Source organism: Perissodus microlepis, chromosome 15 (genome assembly GCF_051167445.1).
Source record: "Perissodus microlepis isolate ML-2025 ecotype Zambia chromosome 15, ASM5116744v1, whole genome shotgun sequence".
Classification (NCBI taxonomy): domain Eukaryota; kingdom Metazoa; phylum Chordata; class Actinopteri; order Cichliformes; family Cichlidae; genus Perissodus; species Perissodus microlepis.
In genome coordinates this window covers 6,622,089-6,649,021 of record NC_140475.1, presented here as the reverse complement: position 1 = coordinate 6,649,021, position 26,933 = coordinate 6,622,089, and the positions used below count along the sequence as shown (strand labels likewise).

The window sequence follows — 26,933 nt, the reverse complement described above, 5'->3', positions numbered from 1 at the left end:
CCGTCTCCCTGCTTCTTTCTATCAGTCTCTCCCTTTCTGTCCCACTCTCTCCAGCACTGAAATCTCAGAAACCTCGCCCTGGTAACTTTTCGGGACACAAAACTTAGTTTCTTGGATTTTATCCCAGTTTCACGCCACTTGTGGGAAAGTTTTTGTGTATTTTTAGACCCGCTGAGATCTCGCTTAAGACAATTTAATGTGTTTTTTTGCTGTATGATTTGAGTGTTTCTTTTCTCATAATCGACTCGGGTCAAAAACAGGACTTGACAAGGAGTTACATACTTGTTTCTATGGTAACACAGCATTCCCAGAGCCCTTGAAGGACTGAAGATTATCAGTGAACATCCAGCAACTTCAAAGACTAAGGTACTTTAAAAATCCATTTCACTCTTTTAAAAGTTATAAAAATAATAAATTCAAAACAGAAATGTGAGAGTGTTTGCAATCCACCCAGTTACTCTTTTTTTAATTGTCATTTAAAATAGATATTAGGTAACTAACAGCCAGTGAGATGGCGCTATTAATAACATGGAGAACCATCTGGGCCATATCTCTTATGTCACTGTTTCCTCTTGAGGTTTTGAAGGGACCACAAATGGTCTTTTAAACTGAGGGTCAGTTTAAAAATTTGTTCTTGACATTGTGATTAGACATTAGTGGCTGTTACAGTACTGTGCAAAAGTCTGGAGACAACCCTCATTCCTTTTAATTTTGAATTATAGGAAAATGGGAAATATGTGTGGCTGGAAAATGGGAAGTATGTGCACACATGAGGTGTAGACTATAAGACTCCCATTTAGATGCTTTCCAGGTGGTATCAAAATCTGATGGTACTCAGTTTGATGGTGATTGGTTCTGATAAGTTAACGAACAGCATTTCATTGGTGTTGGCGATCGTGCCACAGCTGGATAGAAAAACAAACAATGAACACTATCAGTCATGGATTCTTCACCTTCACCAAACAAATTTCAGCCACAAATCATAACAGAGCCTCCATCATGTTTTACTGATGGCTGGGTTTACCACTCCTTGGGACCTGTTACCACTGATTTTCACTCTAAATCTTATTCCTCCCTAATTCACTTCCTTAAGAATTGTTTCTTGATAGTCTCCCTTCCACTGAAACCATTTCTGGTCAGGATTCAGTGAACAGTAGATGGATCAACTGAAGCCCCAGATTAATCTCTCAGGTCCTGTTTTGGGTCTTTGCTGGATATTTTCCTATTTCTTAAGGGCATGACTTTGACATACTGTTTCTCTGTTGTAGACAGATTTTACTCGTGATAGTTTTTCTTGTCCTCCACCTGTCCAGTTTCCTCAAATCTATTAAGGACAAACTGCACACCATGCAGAGATATAGCAAGTTTTCAGGTAATAGCTCTTTGGGAGTCCCCTTGTTGGTACAAAAATACTCTCATATATCTGTCAGACTGTGCTATCTTTGTCATTTTCTGTAGTTTCAATGAAAAAATGCAAACAAACTGCATTTTTCTAACAGGCTTCTACTAACAAAGTGCCTAAAGAGACACATTAAAATTGGTCCTTTGCTAAGTTGTTGTTATAGGTCGACACAACATTGCTTCATCCTTTTACTGAGGTGTTTTTTGATCCTTGAATGATTCATTGTCAGTGTTAAGTGGCTCAACAAACATAACAAACTTTGTGAAAACGGTCTGGTACTAGGACTGCAAGTAAAATTACATTAAATTTCTCCTTCATGACTTAATTCTATATGATGACCAGTTGCTCTCTTTCTACATGGATGTAATGATATTGAGCACTTACCTGCAATTCCAAAACCAACATGTCTAAAAACTATAAAGTGTCCTAAATGTACTATGCTTTGAAATTAGCAGTTGGCAAAGATGGAAAACCACAACCACTGTCAGCACAAAATCTAGTGAAAAAGCAACTTTTTGCTCAGCACTGTTGTTAGGACCATAATTCATCCTTTATGCCCCCGTTAAACCTGTGCCTACCAACCCTTTTCACTTGTGACCCCCTTAAAATGGAGCTGCGTGTGTTATTTTTTAAAGCCTGCAGAGTTCAAAGAATCGAAATTTCCAAAAGAAAGGAAAAAGATATATTCCCCTTTCTTTCTTTCTTGGGGTCTCTCTAACATGTCTTCATATCCATAGGGGGTCCTGAACCCCAGGTGGGGAAACTCTGATGTTGAAACAATTGCCTTTCTTTTTTCTCACGCTTTACTCTTTTTCCTGTTCCTCTGTGCCATCAAATAACTTGTAAAATAGAATAAAGAGAAAAGACTCACATATAAATAACTCTTCATTTATCGTGCCCAGAAACTGAACCACATGTGCAAATATATTTTCACCTCCATGCAGTAAATCCATGATAATTTTAGGAACTTATCATCCTGATAACAAGCATTTATCAGTGGTTTGGGTTGTATTTGGTGCTGTATATCAAAGTAACGAGGACAATAATGCAAAAAACAAAACAAAACCCTGCCCTACAAGTAAAAGCTCTGCATTCACACTCATGAACATCTGGGCTTTCCTGATGAAACAAACCGTCATTTGACGGTGAAATAAAAGCAGCTCAAAACTGGAAACATTACTAGCAAGTTTACTTTGTAAGCAGTACTGTGCTGACTCCTCCTTACAGCATTCGGTGACTCAGAGTTTTGACCAAGCTGTTGTTGTCTTTCATTTGCCCTTTCATTTGCCAGTTAGTTGTCGGCACCCACATTGTTCTAATTCTGCTCATTCCTTTGTCGTGGAGGAGGCAGCAGCACCAGTTGGCCATTGTGTGTGTGAGTGCGGATCAAGCTCAGAGCTCGAGGGTAACAGCAGGTGGGCTGGGTCGTCTGTATTTGAAGGCGTATATATACACGCAGAGTGCATTACATTTCTTTCTCTTTGGTGCATTTCTCAGATCAGAAATGTTCAAAAACAATTTGTTGTTATGAAAGCAGTTTCTTTATCTTCTGAATGCTTTTCCCAGTTGGTGTAAATTATTATTCATGTCTGCTGTATTAATTGGGTATGGTAACCAAGATGTATTATACATGCTGGCAGAACTGTGCAGTCGCCTCAGCTATTTTCTTCTTCTTTCTTCTTTCTTTAGCTGCCACAGCTGACCATCTTCCTCCACCTCACCCTATCCCTAGCATCCTCCTCTGCTACACCAGCCTTCTGCATGTTCTCCACATTCATGAATCTTCTCCGTGGTCTTCCTTTTTTCCCATTTTTGCCTGGCAGCTCCATGTTCAAAATCCATTCCCCAATATATCCACTGTCCCTCCTTCTTACATGCCCAGACCAGACCAAGTTTATCTCTACATCACTCAACCTGAGCTGTCCCTCTGATGTTCTCAAATCCATATTGTTTCCACATTACAAGAGATACCTTTTGGAAAGTCTTTTCCAGCATCTACAGTTGTCTGTGGTGATGTAGTTTTAGTTATTTTTGGGTGTGCCATTCTTTAAAAAAGTTTTTCCTATTTCCATTGTGTTTTGTGTGCTTTTGCAGCGTTTTTCTTATTGCTGGTGTTTCCTTAAGTTGCAGTCCGTTTGGCCTCCCAGGGCCACCGTATTTCCTGCTCAGTGACCCAGTGTGGACCAAGCTTTGTCCGACCTATGGATGGTCTCGTATTTGAATCTAGAATAATTTGGTATATAGAGGAGGTCATTGTTATCTCAATAACTGCAAAGTGACCAGGTCCTTTGGCTGGAAAACAAACCCAAAATATCACCTTTCCACCACCATGCTGGACAGTTGGTGTGGCGTGTTTGTGCTGGAACGCTCTGTTTGGTGTTCATCAATGTTCAGCGATGTACATTTTAGTCAAGCATGTCCGCTTTAGTGTCATCTGTCAAAAGACAGATTGTTACAGAAGTTCAGAAGTGGTTTGTTAGGATGTAGCTTCACAAACCTAAGCCATGCTGCCATGTTCCAAAACATGTTCTCCTGGGAATAACTGACCCTCGTAGAGTCTGAGATGTAGCTTTTCAGCTTTTTGTCCACTTCATTGAAGATGAGAAACTGTCTTTGACTTGTGAATGATCTCTCTTACAGTAAAACGATGGAGATCAAATTGCCTGGAAATTGTTTTATAACCCTTCCCACATTGATCGGCCGCAACAATTAATTCTTTACGACCAGTGCTGTTGTCTTTTCTCCCTGGCCTCATGTTAACACACACCTGAATGCTCCAGACCATCAAACTACCAAAACATCTGCTTTTATAGAGGTGCTCACACTTGCTGATGGACAATTAATCAAGTGCATTTATTAGTGACTGTTACTTAATTCCTATGGAAGCAGTCAGGGTGTACTTGGTTTTTCACTCACTGCTCCTGCAGTGAGGTTTAGTGTTGGTTCAGTAAATAATGACACGGTGGAATATGTCATGTGTTGTTGTTCATCTGTTTTATTTACATCATTTTAAGACCTGACTAAGGATCACCTAGTTTTTTAACAAAGTCCTCATACTGTATATGAAACCTTATCATTCAAAGACTATATACCACGACTCTATACACTGCTGCAGTGGTGAATACTCATTTTAAACTAATGCATATGAATCTAAATATCAGGGTCATACAAAGCTGTTCTAGTTGAGTCCAAGAATAATGTTATTGAATTTAAAAATGAGCAAACAGGTCCCGTTTAAGTCTAATTCAGGAAATAAACCAAAGCAAGTGAGGAAAATTAAAAGGGAAAAGGTTGCAGACTGTGACACACAGTTTGACAGAAACTTTCAAACACAGAGGAAATAAACTTAATTAATACATTTAGGAGCAGAACAGTGAAGTGGATCTTTGCACTGTGCAGGTTTTCCCCTCTACCTGCTGCAGGAGATTTTGACCGCTCTCCAGTCCTTCTGTCATTGTAACATTGTTGCTGTTTTACCTGCTGCAAATCAATATGTTGGCCTGACTAACTGTTGCCAAGGCTTTGCTTGATCAATGGTCGGCCTTTACATCACGCGCACGCGCTTTCAGCTCAGCTTCTGAAATAACACAGACGGCAGCTGTTGTTCACCAGATCAATGCTCAGCTTTCTCGAATCAGACGAACACACAAATGTGCATTAGGGTGTGAGTGGGTAGAATTATGTTAAATTGATTTTGCAACTTGTTAACTGAACGCTGCAAAAGAAAGGTCAGCCCGAGACCAGCTACCGAATCTTAACATTTTACTTCGTGAACCCCATGCTGAAAGAATTGAATGTGTGAAAAATGTAAAAGATAGCACAGCCGTGACATATTATTTTTGTACAAACAAGGTGATTCTCAAAGAGCTGTTAGTTGAGACTTGATATATTGCAGCATGGTGTGTGTCCACTTAACACTGACCTGTGAATCATTCAAGCAAAAAAAAAAAAAAGGCACCTAACTCAACAGATGAATCAGTGTTCTGCCTGCACAGAACAGACAACTGAGCAAAGAACCAATTTTAAATTGGATCTTTAAGAACTTTGTTATTTGCAGCCTATCGCATGGCGTGCACTATGCGCTTAAAAAAAATTAAGGAAACTGGTCAAGTGAAGCACAAAAGAAGGCAGGCCTACAAACAGCTGATGAACAGTATCTTCAAGTCTCAGGTCTTAAACAAGACCTGATAGATGCATCTGGACCTTCAGTTGATCCACCTTCTGTTTGTCAAAGCCATCAGAAATGGCTCTCAGTGGAGGGATGGCTGTCAAAAAAACCATTCTTAAGGAAAGGAAATAGGGAGAAAAGGCAGAGGTATGCTAAATTACAGAAGAACTGGACTGAAAATCAACAGACTGATTCATCCAAAGTTGAAATATTTGGTTCAAATCGCCAGGTCAGGAGGGAGGTCCAACAGTGAGATCACAACCGTCATTAGCATGGAAAATAGGATGAAGACTCTGCGATGGTTTTGAGCTGCATTAGAGCCTGTGGTGTTGGGGAGTTTGTTGCTGGATTTCAATCCATCATGCAATACCCTTTAGAAACTGTCGAGTTGGAAATGGCTTCACTTTCTTAGGATGACAATGATCCGAAACACGCTGTCAATGCAGTAAAAGTGGATAAAAGAACACACAATATAACACTATCGGTCATGGATTGGCCACCTCGGAGCCCAAACCTCAAAGTTTGTGAAGCAGTTTGGGATGATCTTGACAGAGAACAGAACAAAAGGAAGCCAACATCCAAAGAACAGCTTTGAATCTCCTTAAAGAAGCCTGGAGAAGGACAAAGGTGGTCATACTAAATCTTGACTTTCAAGCCCATTAGATTTGTCCAGTTTGCCTTATATACAGTATTTCCACAAATGTCTACACATGCTTCAATACATCAGAGCACCTGTTTCCCATTTTCTTTGCAAAATATCAAGAAATAATAGCTGCTACTTTATAGAGTACAATGTAGCCCAGATACCCACATGACTGGGTTTAACTCATCAGAAGAAGAAAGTGGAGAAATAACATGGGTATGCATTTTGCCTTGCGGTACATTCATTATGTAATAAGAGGACAGCAAAAACATTGTCACCACTCTATACTGAGTTTAAATTAATTGGCATCAAAGGTGAGAAACAGCAGCTGATTCTCTTAATGAGACTTTCATAATGAATGCTTAAACCAGACCTGCACAAAGCACGCAGCACTCACATGGATCTGCATCCTTCAGAGTCTAATTAAAGAGAAGGATACAGAGCAGTTTCTTCAAATCTCTCCTTTCATATTAGCAGATACGCCGTGTGAGAGGCAGGCGCAGAAAGAGGGGAGAGAAAAAAAGAATCATCCCAAGCACCACATAATGAACACAAACAACCTAACACGGGCATGTAATCATGTTACTGGAGCGCGGCCCCCGCTGCCATACAGTGATGAAAACTTTGTTTAGAGAAGTAATTTGTCTTGAAGCGCCGATTTTGGAGCGGGGATGTAATCGTCTTATCTCTTCTGTTTGTCTCTCTCTTCCTCGTCTTTCTGTGGCTCTGCCCCTCTCCTCATGCAGCTTGTGTTCATCCTGACGTAGAAAAACAAAATGCTGCATAAATAAACACCTGCTGCGCATTGAGCTGCTAACATCAATGCCACAGACGTGCCAGTTACTCTGTTATATTAAGCACAAATTGACAGTGTGGGTGCAGTGAATTTGTGGTGGTAACATATCTGCACAATGTCACATAACACACTAAGCAACTCCTGTAACCAGCATTCACTCTTAGTTCAGGACCACAAAACATTTAGCCCTCCAGAGGTTTGTGTGGTTTTTAAAATGCTTGAAACATCTGTTTTAATGCTAATTGTCATTTAATATCAGATTATTTGTTTCTGTTTGCTTTAAAACCTTGGACGCCTCTTAGGAAAACTACCCTAACTTAAGTCACAGAAGAAACTTTTTTGGTAAACTACAGTCGGTAAGTAAGCTAGAACTGAGCGTTAACTAGGTAATGGTTTTGTCATCACTTAATATTTATGGATACACTTATATGTACATCTTATTATATTATTATTTAACAAAACTCCCTCTTCTTCAGCCATATTTTTGATTGTTATTTCAATGCATTCTACGGTGGCCCTGAGAGGTCAAACACACTGCAACTTAAGAAAATGCAAGCAGATAATAAAAGATAAAATAAATATATAAAATATGAATAGAACACGACTGGAATAGAAAAAAAATGCTTCACAAAAAGGAAAACAAAACAATAAAAACACCCTACAAAATACAGCAGAAGTGTTTTTGTGGAGACAATAATGTTACAGTGCTGCATAAGTGACAAGCTAACAGTAAAAGGCTAACAGCAAACATGTATCTACAGTATTATATGAGTCGTGTGATTAAAACAACAGACATTATCCACATCTTTTTCTCCCTCACACTTTGTTTAAGTGTGTCATCATTCTAATGTTTCCATTTCTATCATTCTGCAGCTGGTCCGTCACATTATTGCTTCCCCCCAAAAACACTTCTGTTGAGTTTTGTAGGCTTTCTCAGCATTTTTCTATTTTCCTGTGTTTCCTTAAATTGCAGTGCACTTGAACTCATGTTTCAAGCTTGTCATGGTCACTTTACACTTAAAAGAAGCAATTTGTTGCAAATCTATGTTAAATAGTATCACAGTAGTGCTATTTACATTTACTTTTAGCCAGAGTTTGGAGAGAATCGCTGAAGAACTGTTTATCTTCTCTTGAATATAATGCCCTAACTTAGTCACCTTAAACGAGCTGTACTTAGTTATTCAAAGGCAGCAAGTTTGCATAATTTTTTCAAGTTCTGGAAACTAATCGTGTTTTATACTGTAGTGCCCCAAAAAACATAACTCATCAGCATTGTCTCAATGAAATTATGCCCGACTTATTCTTAAAATAAATAAATAAAAAAAAACATGAAATTGAAATTATTTGACATGTTATTCATGCCATGCTGGAATGAATCACTGGATTTCTCACTATTGTAATGTATTCTTACAATCCAGAAAGCCTAGCTAGGACTCACACATATATTGTAATTTGCCAATAAATAACAAATGACTGAATCAAAAAAATTATTGTCATGTACACTGCAAAACACAATGGTTACACTGAGCAATGAAAGTACTGTATAAGTACTCTTCACGAATTAACAAACAAAACTTACATTAAATTAATATAAATAAATAACAGGCATTAAAAAATAAATTAAATAAAGAATTGAGTCAAAATATAAAGTGTGTTAGTTCAGCACTATTATAATGATACGACATTAAGAATGCATTTTTATATAAAATTATATTATATTGTGTGCAAAATTGCCAATGCACAGGCCAATATTGTTCAGTAATCAGTCGGGGATTCAGTAACTTTACACTGAATGGGTCTTGCAGTGATGCTTTTAATTTTTTAAACATTCTTGCAAGTATTTCAATGCCCAGACCCCCTCCAAACTCAAGTTTCCATCTCCTTCCTTCTCCTGTCTCCCTCTGCTCCCAGCTATCTTCACCAATGAGCAGTCAGACCAGTGTCAGGGAGGTGGCCTCTCCATCTCGGCCCAATCAGAGGACATTTCTGGATGATGTCATATTAACGTTCACCTCACCAATGGCCTGGCTGATGGTCGTGGCCCTTATCATCACGTGGTCAGCAGTAGCTATCGTTTTGTTTGATCTGCTCGATTATAAAACTCTGGCAGGTAACGGCTGTTTACTTTTCTTCTTAAAAATCCCAAACTTAATTCAGCATTTTATTCTCATAATTTTATTATTTAACTGTTTATTATTATATTTTATTATTAACTGTTATCATGATGTGTTTGTAATGTTTTATAATGCCTAATGACACTTTCCTTCCACTCATCAATCACCCATTTTCCACATTTCACACTTCCATATTTCATCCGAGCATTTTCCAACAAGACTTCAGACATTTTTGAAGCAAACTTCAAAAGTGGACATCATTTTCACCGAGTCAAACTATGGGACACACACCATCTCCTTGTTGCTTTCACCACATGTGCCTCGACATGTGTGTGTTTTGCTTTAATGCCAGTTCTGTTCAGAGTAACGGGAGGTGTGTTTCCCATCTTCTTGACACACACTGGTTTAGCGAATGCATTCCCTCCTGTTCACATACTCAGTTAAACTTTAACATTAATTAGTCTACCATTTTCTTAGCTTATTTATCAGGGCAGTAGCTCCTCATTTCCTCCTAAATATCACTCATACGGCCGTAGAATGGATCGAAAGGGTGCGTTCTGGTGTTAACATGCATACTAATAATGGAGTCACAGGGGTTGATTACAGCATTGAGCCGTACAAAGTAAAATGATTCATTTAATAACCTGCTTAATGTGGACATCAGTGGAATCCTGCGCATCGGCTGTTGCCACATTACACAAACGGGGAGCAGCTTTGTTTTCTCATATATTTTTTTAATCCCTTTATCTCCATTTCATGACTTAATTGTCTCGAGTAATCACATTTTGTTAGCTTTGATCCGGCTTTAATTGCTTCATTGTCATGAGATAACAGGAAATGAATTTCCCTGAGATCACAACCACACTGCTGATTGAAGTGAATGCAACAGTGAAGATCTCTGCTTAAGCATTTTCAGTTCTGCTTAAGGCTTGCAAATCTGTAGAAAGCTGTTAATTTATATATTTATATATAAACGTCCATTGCAGTAAATCACAATAATATAGCACGGAGACAGGGCGGTGCAGAGCTGAACATTACACTGCTTTCACTTTGAATTCATTCTCAAAAAGGCAAAAACAAATTCCAGCCGCTTCTTTATTGACAAGAAGCCGCCAGAGAGGTTGGCATATTTTTATGCCCTTCTTGATGCTTCTTTTTATTAGCAAAAAACAAAAAGTGTTTGGAAGGAAAAAACACTTTAAACTCATTTCTAAAATTCACTGTTTCCTACGTCATATCTTTAGTGTTTATTCCTGGAAAAAGAAACAAATTCTCTAACTGAGAAACTGCCATTTTCAGAGAGGATTATTTGGTGAATTTTCTTGACTCAGATCAGCAACTTCCTGCAGCAGCAGCAGCTGATTGCTTGGCAACTGGTTGTGTCAAAAATAACCTCAGCACAAGACAACAAATTCTTGTTTTACGCTTCGGTTTTAGCACATCAAAGTGTAACACGTTAAAGTGTTATTTTAAGTAATTACTGGCAAGTAGAGCTGTTTGGACACGTTTCTTTAAGCTAAGCTAAGGATGTCACTTCTTAATTATTGGATATAAATGTCAGGATAAGACTTTAGAGTCTGACCCAGATTGTATTTTAGGGTTTGCCCTCATTTCAGATTATTAATGCTGATGTTTTAAAAATGTTTTCATGCACATATTAATGCACATTGTCATAGTGAAATAATAAAAATAAACAAAAATTTTTTAATATCAGCGTATCTCACATACATGGATGCCAGTATCTTTAGCTGGCCGGTATCAGCGGAAATTATCGACCAGCTGAATTCTTAGCTTCACAATCTTCTCATCCAGTTCTCAGGCAGGAGTCTGTAAAAGTGTATTTCCTTAAATACTGTCCCAGGTGATTAAATACTCAGAACTCAGTTAGGGTGAATCCACTGGTATGCATGTTAACATTGTCAGTGTAAACTTGTAATTAGCATTTAATCCATAACAGGTTTGATATTTATCTTGAAATGAACACTGTTTCATTCACACCTTTAGTCTAAATGAATGTGTTTATTTTCCACTGATAGCATCATTGTATCCAGTACACTTTGTGTCTGCTTCTTCTGAAACAGTGTTAGTTTCAATAATGAAACTATTGTCTTTTAATTGTGTGGAAGGGAGCTGGGTTGCAGTTTCACCCTATACATTTTTTAATATCTCATTCATCTTGGTCTTATGCTTTAGTTCATCTAGCCGGTCATGTGAACAGTCTGCTCATATTTGTCCCAGCTGGGCATTCGACACATGCAACACAAACTGTACGCAGTCCTGTGGGGTTGTCACTGGAGGTACCGCCACATGTTTGATTTGGCAGAATTTTACACTGGATGTTCTTTGTGACAAAGCCCTGAGGGGGATTTGTGTCTCAAACCAGTGACCGTTCATTGCCAAACAAATGCGTTAACCACTACATCTCGTGATTAAATAACTTGTAGAACCATCTTTAGCTCGAATCCCTTGAGGTAATTTTTTTCTAAAAAACTTAATCAGCATCTCACATTGTTGTGGAGGAGTTTTAGTTCATGCTCCTTTTTTGCAGCGTTGCTTCAATTCATTAATGATTATAGCATTTCTTTATGCACAAGTCTCTTAAGATCCCATTGAAGCATTTCAGTCAGGTTGGGGTCTGGATTTTGACCGGGCCATTGCAACACCTTGATTCTTTTCTTTTATCAGCCTTTGTGCTGTGTTTGGGATCATTGCCCTGTTGTTTGACCCAGTCTCAGCTAAGCTCTATCTGTCTGACTGATGTCCCCACATCCACTCCGGAATACTTTGGTATACAGAGGAGCCATGGTCCATGCAGTGAACGTAAGGTGCCCAGGTCCTGTGACTAAAAAAACAAACCCAAATTTTTACTGATGAGGTGTTTGGTTTGGGCCAAACATCTCTGCCTTGGTCTTGTGTGTCCAAAGGACATTTTTCCAGATCTTTTGTGGTTTGTTCAGAAACAACTTTGTAAACCTGAGCCATGCTGCTATGTTCTTCTTAGAGAGAAGAGGTTTTCTCCTTGAAGTCTTTCAAAACAAGCCATACTTTTTCAGTCTTTTTCTAATTCTAGTGCTATGAACTTCAATATTTAGCATGCTAACTGAGGCCTGTAAAGTCTGAGATGAGCTCTTTGGTTTGTTGCCGTTTCTCTGAACACGATCAGACCTTTGGGGTTAATTTGCTGAAATGTCCCCTCCTGGGAAGCGTGGCAGCTGCCTTGAATGTTTTCCACTTGTGAAGCCTCTTTTGCACCGCAGAATACTGAATTTCAAATTGTTTGGAAATGGCCTTATAACCCTTTACCAACTGATGGGCAACAACTGCCTCTGTAAGATCCCTGCTGTTGTCTTTCCTCCTTGGCAATGTGTTAACACACCTGAATGCTCCAAACCGGCAAACTGTCAAAACTTCTGCTTTTATCAAAGTGAAAACACTTGCTGATGATAAATTAATTAAGTGCATTTTATAAGCAGCACCTGGCTGTGGAAGAAAAATGCAAAAAAAGGCTGTAGGTAGAGTAAACGTCCCCTAAATAAATAAAAAGAATTGATTTGGATTTCTTTATTTTTTCTTTCTATACCTACTGGTACATTCTTTTGCTCTTTTTTGAAGTTTTTTGAAGCCATAAAAGAATAATAACTAACTCTTGGCAAACTTAAATAAGCCAAGAATAACTGAAAGTTAAATATCAAACTGCAACTGAGCTTCCCTTTCTTTCCATGTACAACAGCAACATAGTGACCCTTCTATCTATTCTACTCTCCCACCGGTTGCTACTACACATCACCCTCACTATCCTACAGCGTAAGGATAGGCCTGCCTCACACATCCAACACACTCATCTCTAACTCCTCTCCTCACTTTTCCCCTTTCTTTACCCCACTCCACTCCACCCCGCCCCTCCAATTCCCCTCCATGCTCATGCTGTCAATCACCTGCCATCCCATCCAAAGACTACACCTCATACTGTGACGACCCCGTGTGTTTACCTCCTGGTAAAACCAACAGCAAAAACACTGTTTGACTGCTCCGCTTGCTTTCAGAGTGTTGACTGCAGTTGTCCAGAGTCAAATCTGGATAGATGTGATTTTTGCTCAGCATGTTTTTCTTTAGTTCGGAGGCTTTGACTTTCACCTTTAACGGTTAAATCGACACTAAATCTCAATTTTTTAAGAGGCTAATAAGCTATAATAGCTTTTTACATTCTGGATTTCCCAAATCTCGCTTGCAGAACAAATGAACCTCCATCTAAAACGATGTACATTTTCACCCACATTAATGAATCCACTGATCCCAGTGGTCAGATTGGGATGATTGCCCTTACATGCCTCTTAAAATGTATTTGAAACAAGTCTTAAAGACTAAAGCACCTACAGACTCCAGACAGTCAGTCTGTTTGGAGAACAAACGGTTATTTTACTCGCTCTTTAAGCTTAAGGCACACAGTGTCGATCTGCCCTGATGTCAAGCCTTTGTTAATTTACTTTAGATTCACTGGAATTCAGTCTTGTTCTGTTCTGTCACCAAGCGCAAAGAGTCTGCATTTATCAAGGCCCACGGATGGGTGGCAAATTAAAGGAAATGAAGGACAGAAAGGTATTTGGCTGTCACAAGCGTCCAGAATAGACTCAGTGCTCCTTGACATCATTCCTGCACTTTACTAAAATGCTGCTCCTCCAAAATCCATTTCATCATTTGGTGTTTTCATTTGGCAATTGTGGAGAGCACTGTCCCTGGCCTTGAACCTCCCAAATGGTTTGAGAAGTGCTGACTGAAGTCCACTGTTTTAATTAAAGCATTAAGTGACCCAGTGCTCGCTTTCAGTTTCTCCAATCATTTTCACAGCTTTTATTTTTCTTTAGTTTGTTACCCATCAACGTGTCCTCGTTCTTTCCTAGTGTTGTGCATAAAAACCAGCATGTGTACTGCATGCTTGTCTGGACTTTGTGAGTGATGATTAATGTGGTGCATGTTTCCATGACTGCTAATTCAGGATCATTTTAACGTAGAACAATAACAGAGTCCTTCAATGAGAGTTTACTTGTTTATGAAAGTTACCCATCTTTATATAAGTCAAGGAAACCTTTTGCCGAGGGGCTAGACCGGAGAACGGGAGTACACAGGGATTCTCTAGAAGCTCAATGTAGGATGTACATGATAGTTTTTCCCTTTCATCCTTTCAGTTTTTGAAGCAAACATTTCCAAGGTGAAAAATGACAAAATACTGGGCTCAATTTAACACAAGGCTTTTCTTCCATCACAACATTTCAGCAAAGAACAGCGTGTGTAAATGAAACAGCTACAAGACATTTTGGGGATATTAAAGAAGAAATACAGTTGTAGAGTTTTTTGTTTTTTGCATTTCAGATCATCAAACAAATTTAAATATTAGACAAAGATAACACAAGTAAAGACAACATGCAGTTTGCAAATTAAAGTGTTTATAATCAAGGGGGGGAATCCAAACCTACACGTAGCCCTGTGTGAAAAAGTAATTGCCCATGTTGCTAAATCAAGAATTAACTGTGATTAACTGCACTTACTGGAAAGCTGAGTTAAATTTCATTGAAATAGAAGCTTTCTGACAAAGTGAGGCTAAAATATCTCAAAAAGCAATGCATCAAGCAACAATTTGGAAGGTTTGAGTCCCAATACAACTGGTATAAAATATCACAGCAGCGGTCAAACATGGTGGTTGTAGCGTGATGGTCTGGTGGCTTTGCTTCTTCGGTACCTGGATGATTTGCCATATTGATGGAAACATGAATTCTACTCTCAACCAAACTCCTGATGGAAATGTCTGGCCACAAGTTCCTGCTCCGGAGTTCATGCACACTCAGGACAATGATCCGAAACACAGCAGCAAGTCCTCCTCTGAATGGCTCAAAAAAACAAAATGAAGGTTGTGGAGTGGCCTGGTCAAAGTCTGGGTTCAAATCTGATTGAGCTGCAGACATAAATACCTTGTCCCCAAACCTTCCAGTCTGGCTCAAATTAAACAATTCTGGAAAGAATGGTGGGCCAAATTCCTCCACAGCGATGTGAAAGACTTATAGCCAGTTATCGCAAATGCTTAATTGCAGTTCTTGCTGCCAAGGGTGACACAACTAGTTATTAGGTTTAGGGGGCAATTACTTTTGAAAAACCTTGGAAAACTTTCCCCCCCTGAAATTAAAAACTGCATTTTGGATTTACTTAGTTTATCCTTGTCTAATATTAAAATTTACTTGATTATATGAAACAAGTCTGACAAAAAAAAAGTAAGTAAATAAATCAATAAATCAGGAACAGGGCAAATCATCTTTCATAGCACTGTATATAAAAATATGCAAACTCAGTCTCTTGTGAGCGATGAATAAAAACCCTTTGAGCATTTAAGACTTAAATGTATAAAACCATTTGGTGTCTATCTGACTTTGGTAATAGTGCTGCAAATAATACGGGTTAGGGTAGAGTAAAAAGGTTGAGGAACTGAAATGAAGTCTTCCTCTTGGCAGCTCCATTTCAACATCTCTTGCCCAATATATCCACCATCCCTCCTCTGCACATGTCCAAATAATCTCAGCCAAGCCTCTCCAAACCACTCAACCTGAGCTGTCCCTCTGATGTATTCATTTCTAATCCTGTCCATCCTGGTACTCCCAGACATTGTGGATATAAAGGATACAAAGGATGTTGAAGATGGAGCTTCCAGGCAGGAGGAAAAAAAAGAAGACCTCAGAGCAGATTGATGGACATAGCGAAGGAGGACATGCAAAGAGTTGGTGTGACAGAGGAAGACTCTAGGTAGATGATAGAGGTAGAGGTAGATGATCTGCTGTGGAGGCCCCTAAAGGAAGCAGTCAAAAGAATAATAATAATAGGAAGATACTTTCACATATAGGATTTTGCTGCTCTCAGGTTCACTAGTGATATTGTGTAAAGTTTCAAATACATCCCAAACACTTACAACTCTACTTTAGGCCACAATATTTACAGCACTCTGACCAAAGTCAGTTGGCTTTGATAAATGTGTAAAACCATTTGGTGTCCAAGTCTTAAAAATGAAAGGTCATAAAAGCTGAAAGGGTTTTTACTCATTGCTCACAGAGTTAAAGTGATCGCTCACTCTGTATAATTTGACGTGAAAAAAGAAAGAAAGAAAAAGTTTTGTTTTAGTCTTTTGCACAGGTGAGTCGGCATTATGAGAAATACCTTGACTGTTTTGATATCTGCTTTAGGAGTGGAGAGGATGATGTTGCTGATATGAGTATTGCACCAGAGAAATCTAGAAAAACTGCACGAAAAATATGGGATAACATACGGAATTAGAGAGACAGAGATCCCCACACTCTCAGGGACATACTCTATAACAAAGGCAATTCAGAAGAAACTAAAAAATAAAAATAACAAAAACAGGAATGGAAAAATGCCGAGATGCGTGAGAAATGCAAAAGCAAAAGGTGTCACGTCTCAGCTGTGTGTTAGGCAGGGAAGGACCCAAAATGCAGGACTTGGCAGACAAAAGTATAAATGAAAACAGCTTTATTGCTGAACCCTTGCAAAAAATACAAAATAAACTTATAACAGGAGCTAGTAATCCAACAAACAGAAGTATGCAGGGAAAGATCGAGGAAGGACTCAAACAGGCTGAGGACGATTACGACAAAGAGCAGAATGAGATCAAATATTGACAGGGAACAGTAACAGGTGGGAACAAGACTGAAGCGACCAATGAGACACAGAAAGCAAAACTAAACAGAAAGCATACAAAACGACAGACTATCAAAATAAAACAGGAAATGACAGACAGACACAGAAGAGGATTACACTAAGCCAAGGGGAGGGAAAGGGGGGGGGTCAACAACAAAAGCAAGGAGGAAACTACAGGTCAGGTGTCGGACATTGGATCCACTTAATCACAGGAATTGTAATATATTTCCATAACCAGAAGACTAAATAATAAAGAATACAGAACCAGAATACAAAGCCAAAAACTCCCCAAGAATTTTAGAATATTCCAGGTAGGAGGAAGGAAGGAAGGAAGGAAGGAAGGATAGAAAGAAAAAATGAATATTCTCTTGTATCATTTCTTTTCTCCTATCCAGTTTGTTTTTGTCTCTTCGAACTCTGCGCTTTTCTTCTGAAGTTTTTTTTTTTTGTTAGAGCCCCTTGGGTTGCCTTTTTTAAATCTCTGTTGCACAATTTGTATTTTTCATTTATATCCTTTGTGTTTTATCATTTTGATGTGGCTGCTAAACTGCAGTAAACTAAAAACATAGCAAAGAGAGAAGAAAAGAGTCGGAAGATAAGCACATGAAAGTGAGAGCGTGAGAGAAAATAGATTTAAAGAGGAGCGAAGTGGAAGAGAGATGTGATTGGAAAAGAAAGAAAGAAAGAAAGAAAGACAAAGAAAGGTGGAGCGGAAGGGAAACTGAGTGACAGAGTGACAGCAATCAAAAGAAGGAGAAGGAGCGTTAGCAAGGGAGAAAGCTGGTCTCCTGTTCCCTGTCTCTCTGGCTCTGTGTCTGCAGTGCCAATCAAAGAAATGTCAGTGCATTAATCAGTTGTTTTATGAGGCTCCATTAGCCTATGCACCTCCTCCGCACTGGGCGAGAAGCAGGCAGAAAGCTTCCTCCACCTGGGAGAGAGAGACTGAAAGAGATCCACGGAGAAAATCCAAACAATCCATTTAGCACTCCAGAGCCAACAGTTATCTAAATGCAGAGTATTGATGAATGTGCTAATTCGCATGTTCCTCAGAGAGGCAGATGCAAAACACCTGCACTGCAGCGGCAGCATATGATTACAGTTTGTTTTAAGGACTTTTAGCAGCTTAATAACAGGTAATAGTTTCAGGACCAGAGAAGCCAAAATAAGAATTAATATCTGGCTGCTTGCAGATATATTCAGGCAGAACAGCGACAGGACACGCCTTAATCAGCTGATTGCACATGAGATAAAGTCATTTAAAGCTCACGTGTGCAGCTCGGTAAAACAATAAACAGACACAGCAGCAATTACTGGACAGTTTAAGAAAGAGTTAAAGAAGCTGTGACACACAAACAGCCTTTAAAGTAGACAAAAAAAAGTGTTCAAAAGGCACAGAGGGGAGGAAGCAGAAAACAATATTCCAGCGTCATGTCTTCATAATGCTTCTCGTGCAGCATTTGATTGCAACCTAATCACGCCCGTGTTCAGTAATCCAACCTAGAAATCACATTACAGTTTCTATTACCGTAACGAGGAAACATTTAGCTGAATGTGTGTTTAACTAATGCATTTGTCGTTAATAGACGGCATGCTTCATTCATTCAACAAAACACCGCCTCTGAATGTAATCCAGAGCACCATTACAATCATTATGGGAATAATAGTTTAGCTGGAAATGCAATTTGTAGGAAACCCGGCGCCCAATTTCCCGTGGAAAAAGGTAATCCTTAAAATGACACAATTGGAGAAAAATACGTATCATTTGGTACCTTGGTGGCCCTCTCGGAGAGGTCGCCCTTTATAAATGTTTTTAGCTGAGGTAAGTCCATTGGTTTCATTGCTAATAATTATGTGTCGTTGTAAGCTTGATTGAAATCTCCATTTATTTATTTTTTAATTCAGAGACATCAAGTCTTCTTATTGAATCCTTATATTTGATCTTAATAAAAATGCATCCACCATCCCATAATCCCCTTCTGTTTTTACTTCTACTTGACCTGTCCTCTTTGACAACTCCAAACCTTTATCTTAATAGATTTAATCATCGCCAAAAAATAAAACAACAAAATATCTTACTGGAAAAACAGTGGCTCGGTTTCCTGACAGATCATACCAATTTAGAAAACTTGACTTCAGCTTGAAAGAACAATTTGACCCAATTTGGAAAAACACGGTCGTCGTTGTTATGATACCCAGCGTGCATTTAAAACAATAACATGACAAAATCAGACGCCGAGACTCCCACCATTTTTGATACACACAACCCACCTCATCTCCTTCACTGTTTCTTTGATCTTTTATTCATCGGCAAATAAATAAATTAAAAAGGTGTGTGTGTATGCGTGTGCAAAAAAAAAGTAAAAAAAAAAACAACAATGGGCCATGGGCCATGTTCATAGCAGCCTGTGGAGTGAATTTGTGGACGACTCTGGGGGGGGCGATTTGACAAGATGAACAAATATAAATCAGTTTTTTAAAAAAACACTTGTAGAGCAGTTTATGGTTGAGGCAGAGTGTTTAATATTTCAGGTCCACATTTTGATACTGAGCAGATACCTGGGTTGCAGACTGCAGAGAATACAGTGGATCTACTGTACATTAAATATTGATAATTCTATATAATATATAAAGAAGCAATACTTTTGGCAGGGTGTAGAATAATAGTTATACATAGATATTAATAAAACAAGGGACAGTGTATTAGACTGGCATATATGTTTATAGATCATTTATATATTAGTCTGTATAATAATAATAATATTTTCATCACATGAATATGACAACTTTTATTTTTTATGTCACTAACATTTGTTGCTTATTTGTTTGAAATACAGATCCATCCATCCGCTTCCGCTTATCCTTTTCAGGGTCGCTGGAGCCTATCCTAGCTGTCATAGGGCGAGAGGCGGGGTACACCCTGGACAGGTCACCAGTCTATCGCAGGGCCAACACACAGGGACAGACAACCATTTGCACTCACATTCACACCTAGTGGCAATTTAGATTATCCAATTAACCTCTCCCCACATGGGAGTTGCATGGAAACGGTGGGAGGAAGCCGGAGTACCCGGAGGGAACCCACGCAAACACGGGGAAAACATGCAAACTCCACACAGAAAGACCCCGGCCTGATGGTGGAATTGAACTCAGGACCTTCTTGCTGTGCGGCAACAGTGCTAACCACCGTGCCACCGTGCTGCAGACCTTAAATACAGATCTGATTTTAATTCATAAAAGAAATAATTTACAGTGAAATTCATGCTGTGACGATGTCATTATCTTTCCATTTTTGCCTCTGTATGCCACCACAGTGCACTTTTTTATTTTTTTATTTTAGGTCCTTATTTATTGCAGGGATTTATGAACTATTTAGGAATTACAACCACATTTATACACAGAAAACAGAAGTAATTGGACAACTGACTAAAAAGTGGTGACCTGCTAAAGCCAGTTCTGGTATATTCTGGTATATTCTTAAAATGGCCTGTATTTATATAGTGCTTTACTAGTCCCTAAGGACCCCAAAGCGCTTTACACATCCAGTCATCCACCCATTCACACACACATTCACACACTGGTGATGGGAAGCTACATTGTAGCCACAGCCACCCTGGGGCGCACTGACAGAGGCGACGGAGTAAAAAATAGACGAAGCTTCCAGCTCTGTAGAATGAAGCCAATGCTAGTCACCGTAAACCTGCACGCTTTTTCAAATCTCCCGGCAGTGATATCTGTAGTTTTCAAAAAAGACTTCTGGTCCTATACAAGTCAAGGTTACAAGTCAAGGACCTACCTGCATTTATATAATAATTCAGTCCTTTTACATTTTTGGTAACTGGTAAAAAACAATTGTGTATTACTGACTTAAAGATTTAAAGATCCAGTATCAGGGTGCTTGTAATGGAAAGATTAGTGAGTCACAACTATTTATATTTGTGCAGATGAGATCAGGGGTGGAAATCCAGGTAAAAATTAATCAGGAATGTTTTAATATTTCTGCAAATTTAATACCGCTGTGGTTTCTCGCTGTGCTCTCATTCAGCATGTGCTCTGCATCATGGAGAAAAAAAATGTTTTTTTAATGGAAAGTGTGATTTGTGTTCGGGAGCAGCTTTTTTTCTTTCTCTTTAACATCTTTGCTGCATTAAAGCGGCAAAGCTGTAAATCTAACGCTATATGTGGCTGAAAACAAGAACTATGCAGTCAGGCGCAGAGACGAAGGCTGCTGATCGTTGTTTTTCTCAGCTCTCGTTGTGGATTATCTTTCTATTGTGCGTGTTCTTCCTTTTCCTCTCAGCATGCGTCCTGTGTGTACTTCATATGATGCAGTTTCGGTTAATGTCGTGCTTGTGTGTCTCCCCTCCTCAGGCCTCCCTCCCCCTGCCGCCATTGCGAAGAGAAGTATGAGGACTAGAGGCAAGCAGAGACTTCTAAGCCAGCATACATCACATAAACACCCAAATTCAAAACATAAACCTGTCGCATAGTGTACTATACTATGCTATGCTATGCTAGATAGTATATACTATATAGCATATTGTATACTATCGTAGTATACTAGCATATATTGCGAAAACAAACCAAGGCTTACAGAACTGTGACAAACCCCATCATAGTGTTTGAGCTTGAACAGCTTCATAGGGTAAAGTCTTATATAAGCGTCTGTCATATAAAATCTTACTGTTTGGATGTTAAACATGGCCAAAGTTACAGTTGATGACATCAGTCTATTTATTTGTAATCCCCATGAGCCAAAAGCTCAGGCGGGCTTCACACTGCTCTAAACCCTCTGTCACCTTGGTTTTTCAACTCTGGTCTCTACACGATATCAGTGGGAGTGGATATTCGAACACACAGCTCTGACTGTGAGGTCAAAAGTGCTTGAGATGGACAGCCAATCAGAGGAAAGCCCTCTTAAAGGGAGAAGAGCTAAAACAGCTTGTTTCCAAAGTCCAAGATCAGATAACTAAGGATTATTTTTGAACTGTGAAAGCAAAGATACTCTATTAGAGTCCAAATAAATACAGGATAGTAAACATTCACTGGCCACTTTATTACGTATAACTGTTGAACTGTTTGTTAATGCAAATATCTAATCAGCCAATCACATAGCGGTAATTCCATGCAAATTTAGGCACGTAGACACGGTCAAGACAACCTGGTGAATAGTGATGTGCGATACCACTGATTTCCTTTCCGATTCGATACCAAGTAAAATTCAGGGTGGTATCGACGATACTGATCCGATACCGATACTTTGTACAAAAGCTTATTTTATTTATTGTATCTTTTATTGTATCTCAAATTATAGTGTCATAATGATTACAGGACATCAGATTACTTGTTCTTATCACTTAATAATGCAGAATTCATCATATAGAAATAAAAAAACTGAAGTTGTGCGCTATTTGAACACCTTGCCTGTCTGCAGCACTAAAGGACTCCGTGAGAGACGTCTGTCTCGCCCTAGCATCACCTATCCCACTCCTCCTCTTCAGTTCACCTCAACATATGCTTGTCATATTCTGTGATATGATTTACTCTGAGGTGTTTGACAAGGTTAGTGGTGTTGCCACAACACCTCACTTTCTTCTTTCTTTCGCAAACCACGTCTCGGCTGTTTGTGGATGTAAACCACGTCCAACAACTCCAATTACGCTCAGCCATTGTTGTAAGTGCGCACGCCAAGGGGCTGCCACACATTTATACAGCCATATTTCGCACATGACTATGAAAGGCAGAAGAGGAGTCCCTTCCAATGTAGATGATCCAAATGATATAGTTTCTTTCCACTGTGTTTCTGTTAATGATAAACTCCAAATTTACCCTAAATTACTAAAATATCGATATTTTAATGTGAGAATCGATTCTAGAACATAAATGACTGGTATCAGAGGAATCAATATTTCAGTATCGATCCGCACATCACTACTGGTGAAGTTTAAACTGAACATCTGAACGAGGAAGAAAGCTGATTTTAAGTAACTTTGACTGTGGTATGGTTTTTGGTGCAGACGAGTGCTTAGAAAGTGCTTAGTTTCGGTCACTGTCTGAGAGAAAGTTACGTTCCAGCGAAACTTTGATTTGCCGTTCTAGTTCAGATAACACATTAAAATGAAAGGTTCTGTTGTTTAGTTATATACTATTCATTAGATCTTTATCTCTATTCTGCTTTGCTTTAGGTGGAGTTCGTCCAATAAAATCAAGCTCTGCTGGAGTCTCACCTCAGGAGAGCACTGACTGGCTGGAAATGATGTGGGCATTTGCAGCCAGTCTGGTAGCTCCTGATGAGGAGGAGGAAGGTATTCATCATCTAACCGAAAGCCTCACATGTAAGAAAACATCACCTGACATTAAATTAACCATCAGTTGTTTGACCGTTATTAACAATTCATGCGATGCTCATCCTGCATAACGTTTTATCAAGGGCTTAGCTTTTTCAGTAGCTGACTAAGAGGGTTATGATGAATAGACAAAGTGTGCACACATGCCGCTGAGGGCAATTTAAAACTGCATTTAAAACATTTACCGTAGATTCAAAAATAACTAAAAGTCATTCTGATTCACACTGATGGCAGCAGAAAGATGTGCTACAGTTCAAGGCCAATCAAAAGGCAAACAATCATTCCTTTATGCACCCAGTCTTAAACTGATTGCTGGGTAATGTCAGCCATTTATTTTCATGCATGTAAAGGAAAGTTTGTCGTATGTGTCGCTCACCATCTGGCAATATTTAACATTAATATTTTTATGAACTGTGTTTCTTGCGTATCAGCTTTCCACTCAGAGGAACTCTGAAGGACAGGAAGTGGAAAAGAACCAGAGCTGGAGGAGAGAGGACAGAAAGGTTGAGACGGCTGTTACAGTGTTGCACATTAAATCGCAGTAATGTTTTTTCTGTGTGTTGTTGAGCGGTAACTGATGATTTAATTTGATGAATAAAAGATTCCAAATTGAAACCTTTGCGCTTTTTTTTTCTGCTTGTAGTTACTGGACTTTTGTGATTTGCTCTAAAATAGGTAGATTGTTTTTTTAATCAAATTTTAGGCACATTACATCTTCCCTGTGTTACCATGGAGACATAAAATGACAAAATGTAAGGTAATGAAATGAAACACTCCTGGCTTCCACCTCCACCATTGCAACATCCAAAAAGGAATTTATTGCTCTTTAACAAAAGATAGTCACCTCTCATGCGTCCAGCATTACAACAGCTCACGAGTATCTCTGCCTTTGATTTTATGCCTTGACACGAGCACCCATAACTCTGGCCCTTTTACCAGGACTCGTGAGTTGGAGCACGTCTTTCCAAGTGCTTGTTGTCTAGAGAACAACACCCCTGGGGCAACAACTGCCTCAGCCAATCAATGCTTATGATTTCCTTGCCCTTCTGCCAGTGCCAGCAAAACAAACAAGTAAAATGTCTGACCCTGGGCAAGATTGTCAAATCGGCACCCTGGGCACAAGCTCAGCAGTCCATGCCAATTGGGACCTATGTGAGTGGCACATGAAAACCTTTTTAAGTGTTCATCATCAAATACATAGGTATGCACTGTAGACTATGTTTGTGTTTTTTGTTTTTAATGCAGAAGCGCTCTGAAAAAAGGAAAGAAAGAGGAAAGATGGAGTTAATCAAAAGGATACCAAGAACCTCTTGAAAAGCAGAGCAGGAGAACAGGTTAAAGAGAGATACATAAAGGAGAAAACAACTCAGTCATCCTTTTCCAAAACATCATGAAAAAAGCTCCAGCTGCTTCATTTACATTTAATTTTACATTGTCATACACTTTAAGGGTAAAGCAGTACTGTGATGGTTACTTCAGGGCTCTAGACTAACTTTTTGCCATGGGCGTACAGGTACGCCTAACTTTAAAAAGTTAGGCGTACCTGTACGCCTAACTTTAAAAAGTTAGGCGTTTAAAAAGTTAGGCGCCTAACTTTAAAAAGTTAGGCGTACTGGCACAAAAGTTAGGCGCACACAAATTTTATAATAATTTATATAATATAATGTGTTTTTTCTGGATACACTGTGCTTTTTCAGCATTCAAAGATTGATGACACCGTGTCAGAGCACTGGCTATGAATTTCAGACAGATCAGACCTTAACTTAACAGAAAAGTTAGCAATAGTTCTTTTCCTATTACAGCTACATCCACTTCTGTCGTGCCTAGGCTGCTCACTAGGGCTGGGTATCATCACTGATTTCTATAATCCATTCGATTCCGGTTTTCAAAGTCCCGATTCGATTCAACTTAGCCTCAGACAGTCAGAAATATTATAATTCTGATCATTTATCAGTGCTGATACACATGAGACTTCATCAGAATTGTGAACATCACAGCAGATGCCTTTGTGTGAAAGTAACTGAGAATAAAACACAGAAAAACATGAAGGAGATTTTCCTGGTCTGGCTTTTTATAGCAGATAACCTTAAAAATATTCTACAATGTTCTGCATATAAAGTTTAAATTTCTTCAGTATTGAACAACAGAAAAAATAGGCTTTCTTGTCCGAGGTCATTTAAGTGAAAAAAAGAAAAAGAAAAGAAAAAGACAGCAGCCGACAGCGCTGTAAACAACGGTAGACTGGTGGGTAATAAGCGAATGAATAATACAGAAAACAGAGATTGGAGACGGGAAACTGTTCTTGAAGTACAGAGAGAGATAGAGAGAGAGCTAGCTGTGCATGAAGTGTGATTTTAATAGTCGTGGAAGCAAAACAGCAAAATTCATGACGGCATTGATCAAATGTGAAGCGCAGTTTGCTGCTTCTTTTGCTGCTGGCTCGGTGAATTTTGGTTGGAGAGAGACAAAACCTGCAGCTCAGAATCAGCGCAAAAAGACGTAATCACAGCGCGGACCGGACGCATCAGAATCGCTAAGCTCCGACAGCGTGTCTGTCTACGGGCCGTCGGGTGAGAAAGCCGAGAAAGACAAAGTTGATTCTGATGTGTCGGGTCCGTTCTGTGTTTACGTCTTTGTGTGGAATCCGTGTACCTGCTCTCATCTGCTGTTTGGTTGTTGTTGAAATGGTTTTGTGAGCTTTAATCTGAGAATCTGGCGTTTCTGGCAAAACAGTTATATTTAAAAGTCGATTCAGGATTTAATGAATTGATATCGCTTTATTCAAGCTACTCACCTCCCACTTCCACCTGCACTTTCAACTGGACCACGGCCAATCAGAGAGGTCCCGCCCCTGACTATCTCTGATTGGTTTAGTCCACGATAGGGGCATAATGTGTGTCTGTGTCTGTTGTTGACCACAGGGAAGGTTGCAGATTTTTTTTTTTTTTTTTTTTTTTTTTTGCTACCCGAACAGTTGGTCGCACAGGTGCAACCAAATATATTTTTTTAGTCGCACCACTGAAAAATTTGGTCGCATTTGCAACCAAATTGGTCGCACTCTAGAGCCCTGTACTTTAGTTTACCAGTGAGTTATACTGGCTTAGTTTGATGGGTAATGGGTAAATGCAACCTTAGGTCAACTACAAAACATGACATATTGCAAAGTGAACAAACAAAGTACAAAGTGCTTCCATAGGATTTAAAAGGGTAAGCAACAGTCAAATGCTGCTGTTATGATCCAATGTTGTCAGTGTTTTGTTTTATGCGTGACTCCTCCCACCAGAGGATGGCTGTGGGTTTTTTCCCCTTTTCTCTTTTAGGAGTTGGACACCTGGGCGTGCCTGCTGAGTAGTTGGGTGGAGTGTTTTCCTGTCCTTGGATTGGATAATTGGCTAATCACCTCCAGTATTTAGCTACCAGATGACAGCCACCTGGCCCTCTCTACTAGCCTCCACCATCCAACAAATAGCATGAGCTTTTGATTCGTTTTTTTGATAGTGTCTGTGCCCAGTGATTTGCAAGTATAACTGTGTGTGTGTGTGTGTATGTGTCTGGTGTTGGTATCTTAGTTTTGTAAATAGCTGTAAATAGATTTGTAAAGTAGCAATTGAGTATTTTGTTCACCTTGTATATATTGTTCACTGCAGCAGCCTAGTAGGCGTGAGAAGCCATTTTTGTTGATTAAGTTTTCTCCTGTTTTTCATGTAGAAAGTTAGGTAAGTGAGTTGTCTTTTGTTTGGTTTTCATTTTGTGTAGGAAAGCGTAGGGACCATT

At 39.2% G+C, this 26,933-nt stretch overlaps 1 protein-coding gene across 2 annotated transcripts; it reads left to right on the top strand.

Annotated features, from left to right (window-relative positions):
• On the top strand, nt 1–23,778 carry LOC146371527 (triadin-like). 2 transcript variants are annotated; one of them, XM_084954097.1, is made up of 6 exons: nt 1–366; nt 8,921–9,119; nt 13,077–13,118; nt 21,184–21,231; nt 22,998–23,147; nt 23,591–23,778. In XM_084954097.1, exons 2-6 carry the CDS (start codon nt 8,933–8,935, stop codon nt 23,611–23,613), a joined length of 450 nt encoding a protein of 149 aa, XP_084810223.1. In that variant the 5' UTR covers nt 1–366; nt 8,921–8,932; the 3' UTR covers nt 23,614–23,778. The 2 variants fall into 2 exon arrangements, with proteins under 2 accessions (XP_084810223.1, XP_084810224.1); XM_084954098.1 differs by lacking the exon at nt 13,077–13,118.
• The last annotated feature ends 3,155 nt before the right edge of the window (nt 23,779–26,933 follow it).

Excerpts from the sequence above, each read along its gene's own strand:
- LOC146371527 (XM_084954097.1), top strand. The coding sequence starts at position 8,933 with ATGAGCAGTCAGACCAGTGTCAGGGAGGTGGCCTCTCCATCTCGGCCC. Across the intron at positions 21,232-22,997 it reads GAGAAGTATGAGGACTAGAG|GTGGAGTTCGTCCAATAAAA; the intron begins GCAAGCAGAGAC and ends GCTTTGCTTTAG. Across the intron at positions 23,148-23,590 it reads TCTAACCGAAAGCCTCACAT|CTTTCCACTCAGAGGAACTC; the intron begins GTAAGAAAACAT and ends CTTGCGTATCAG.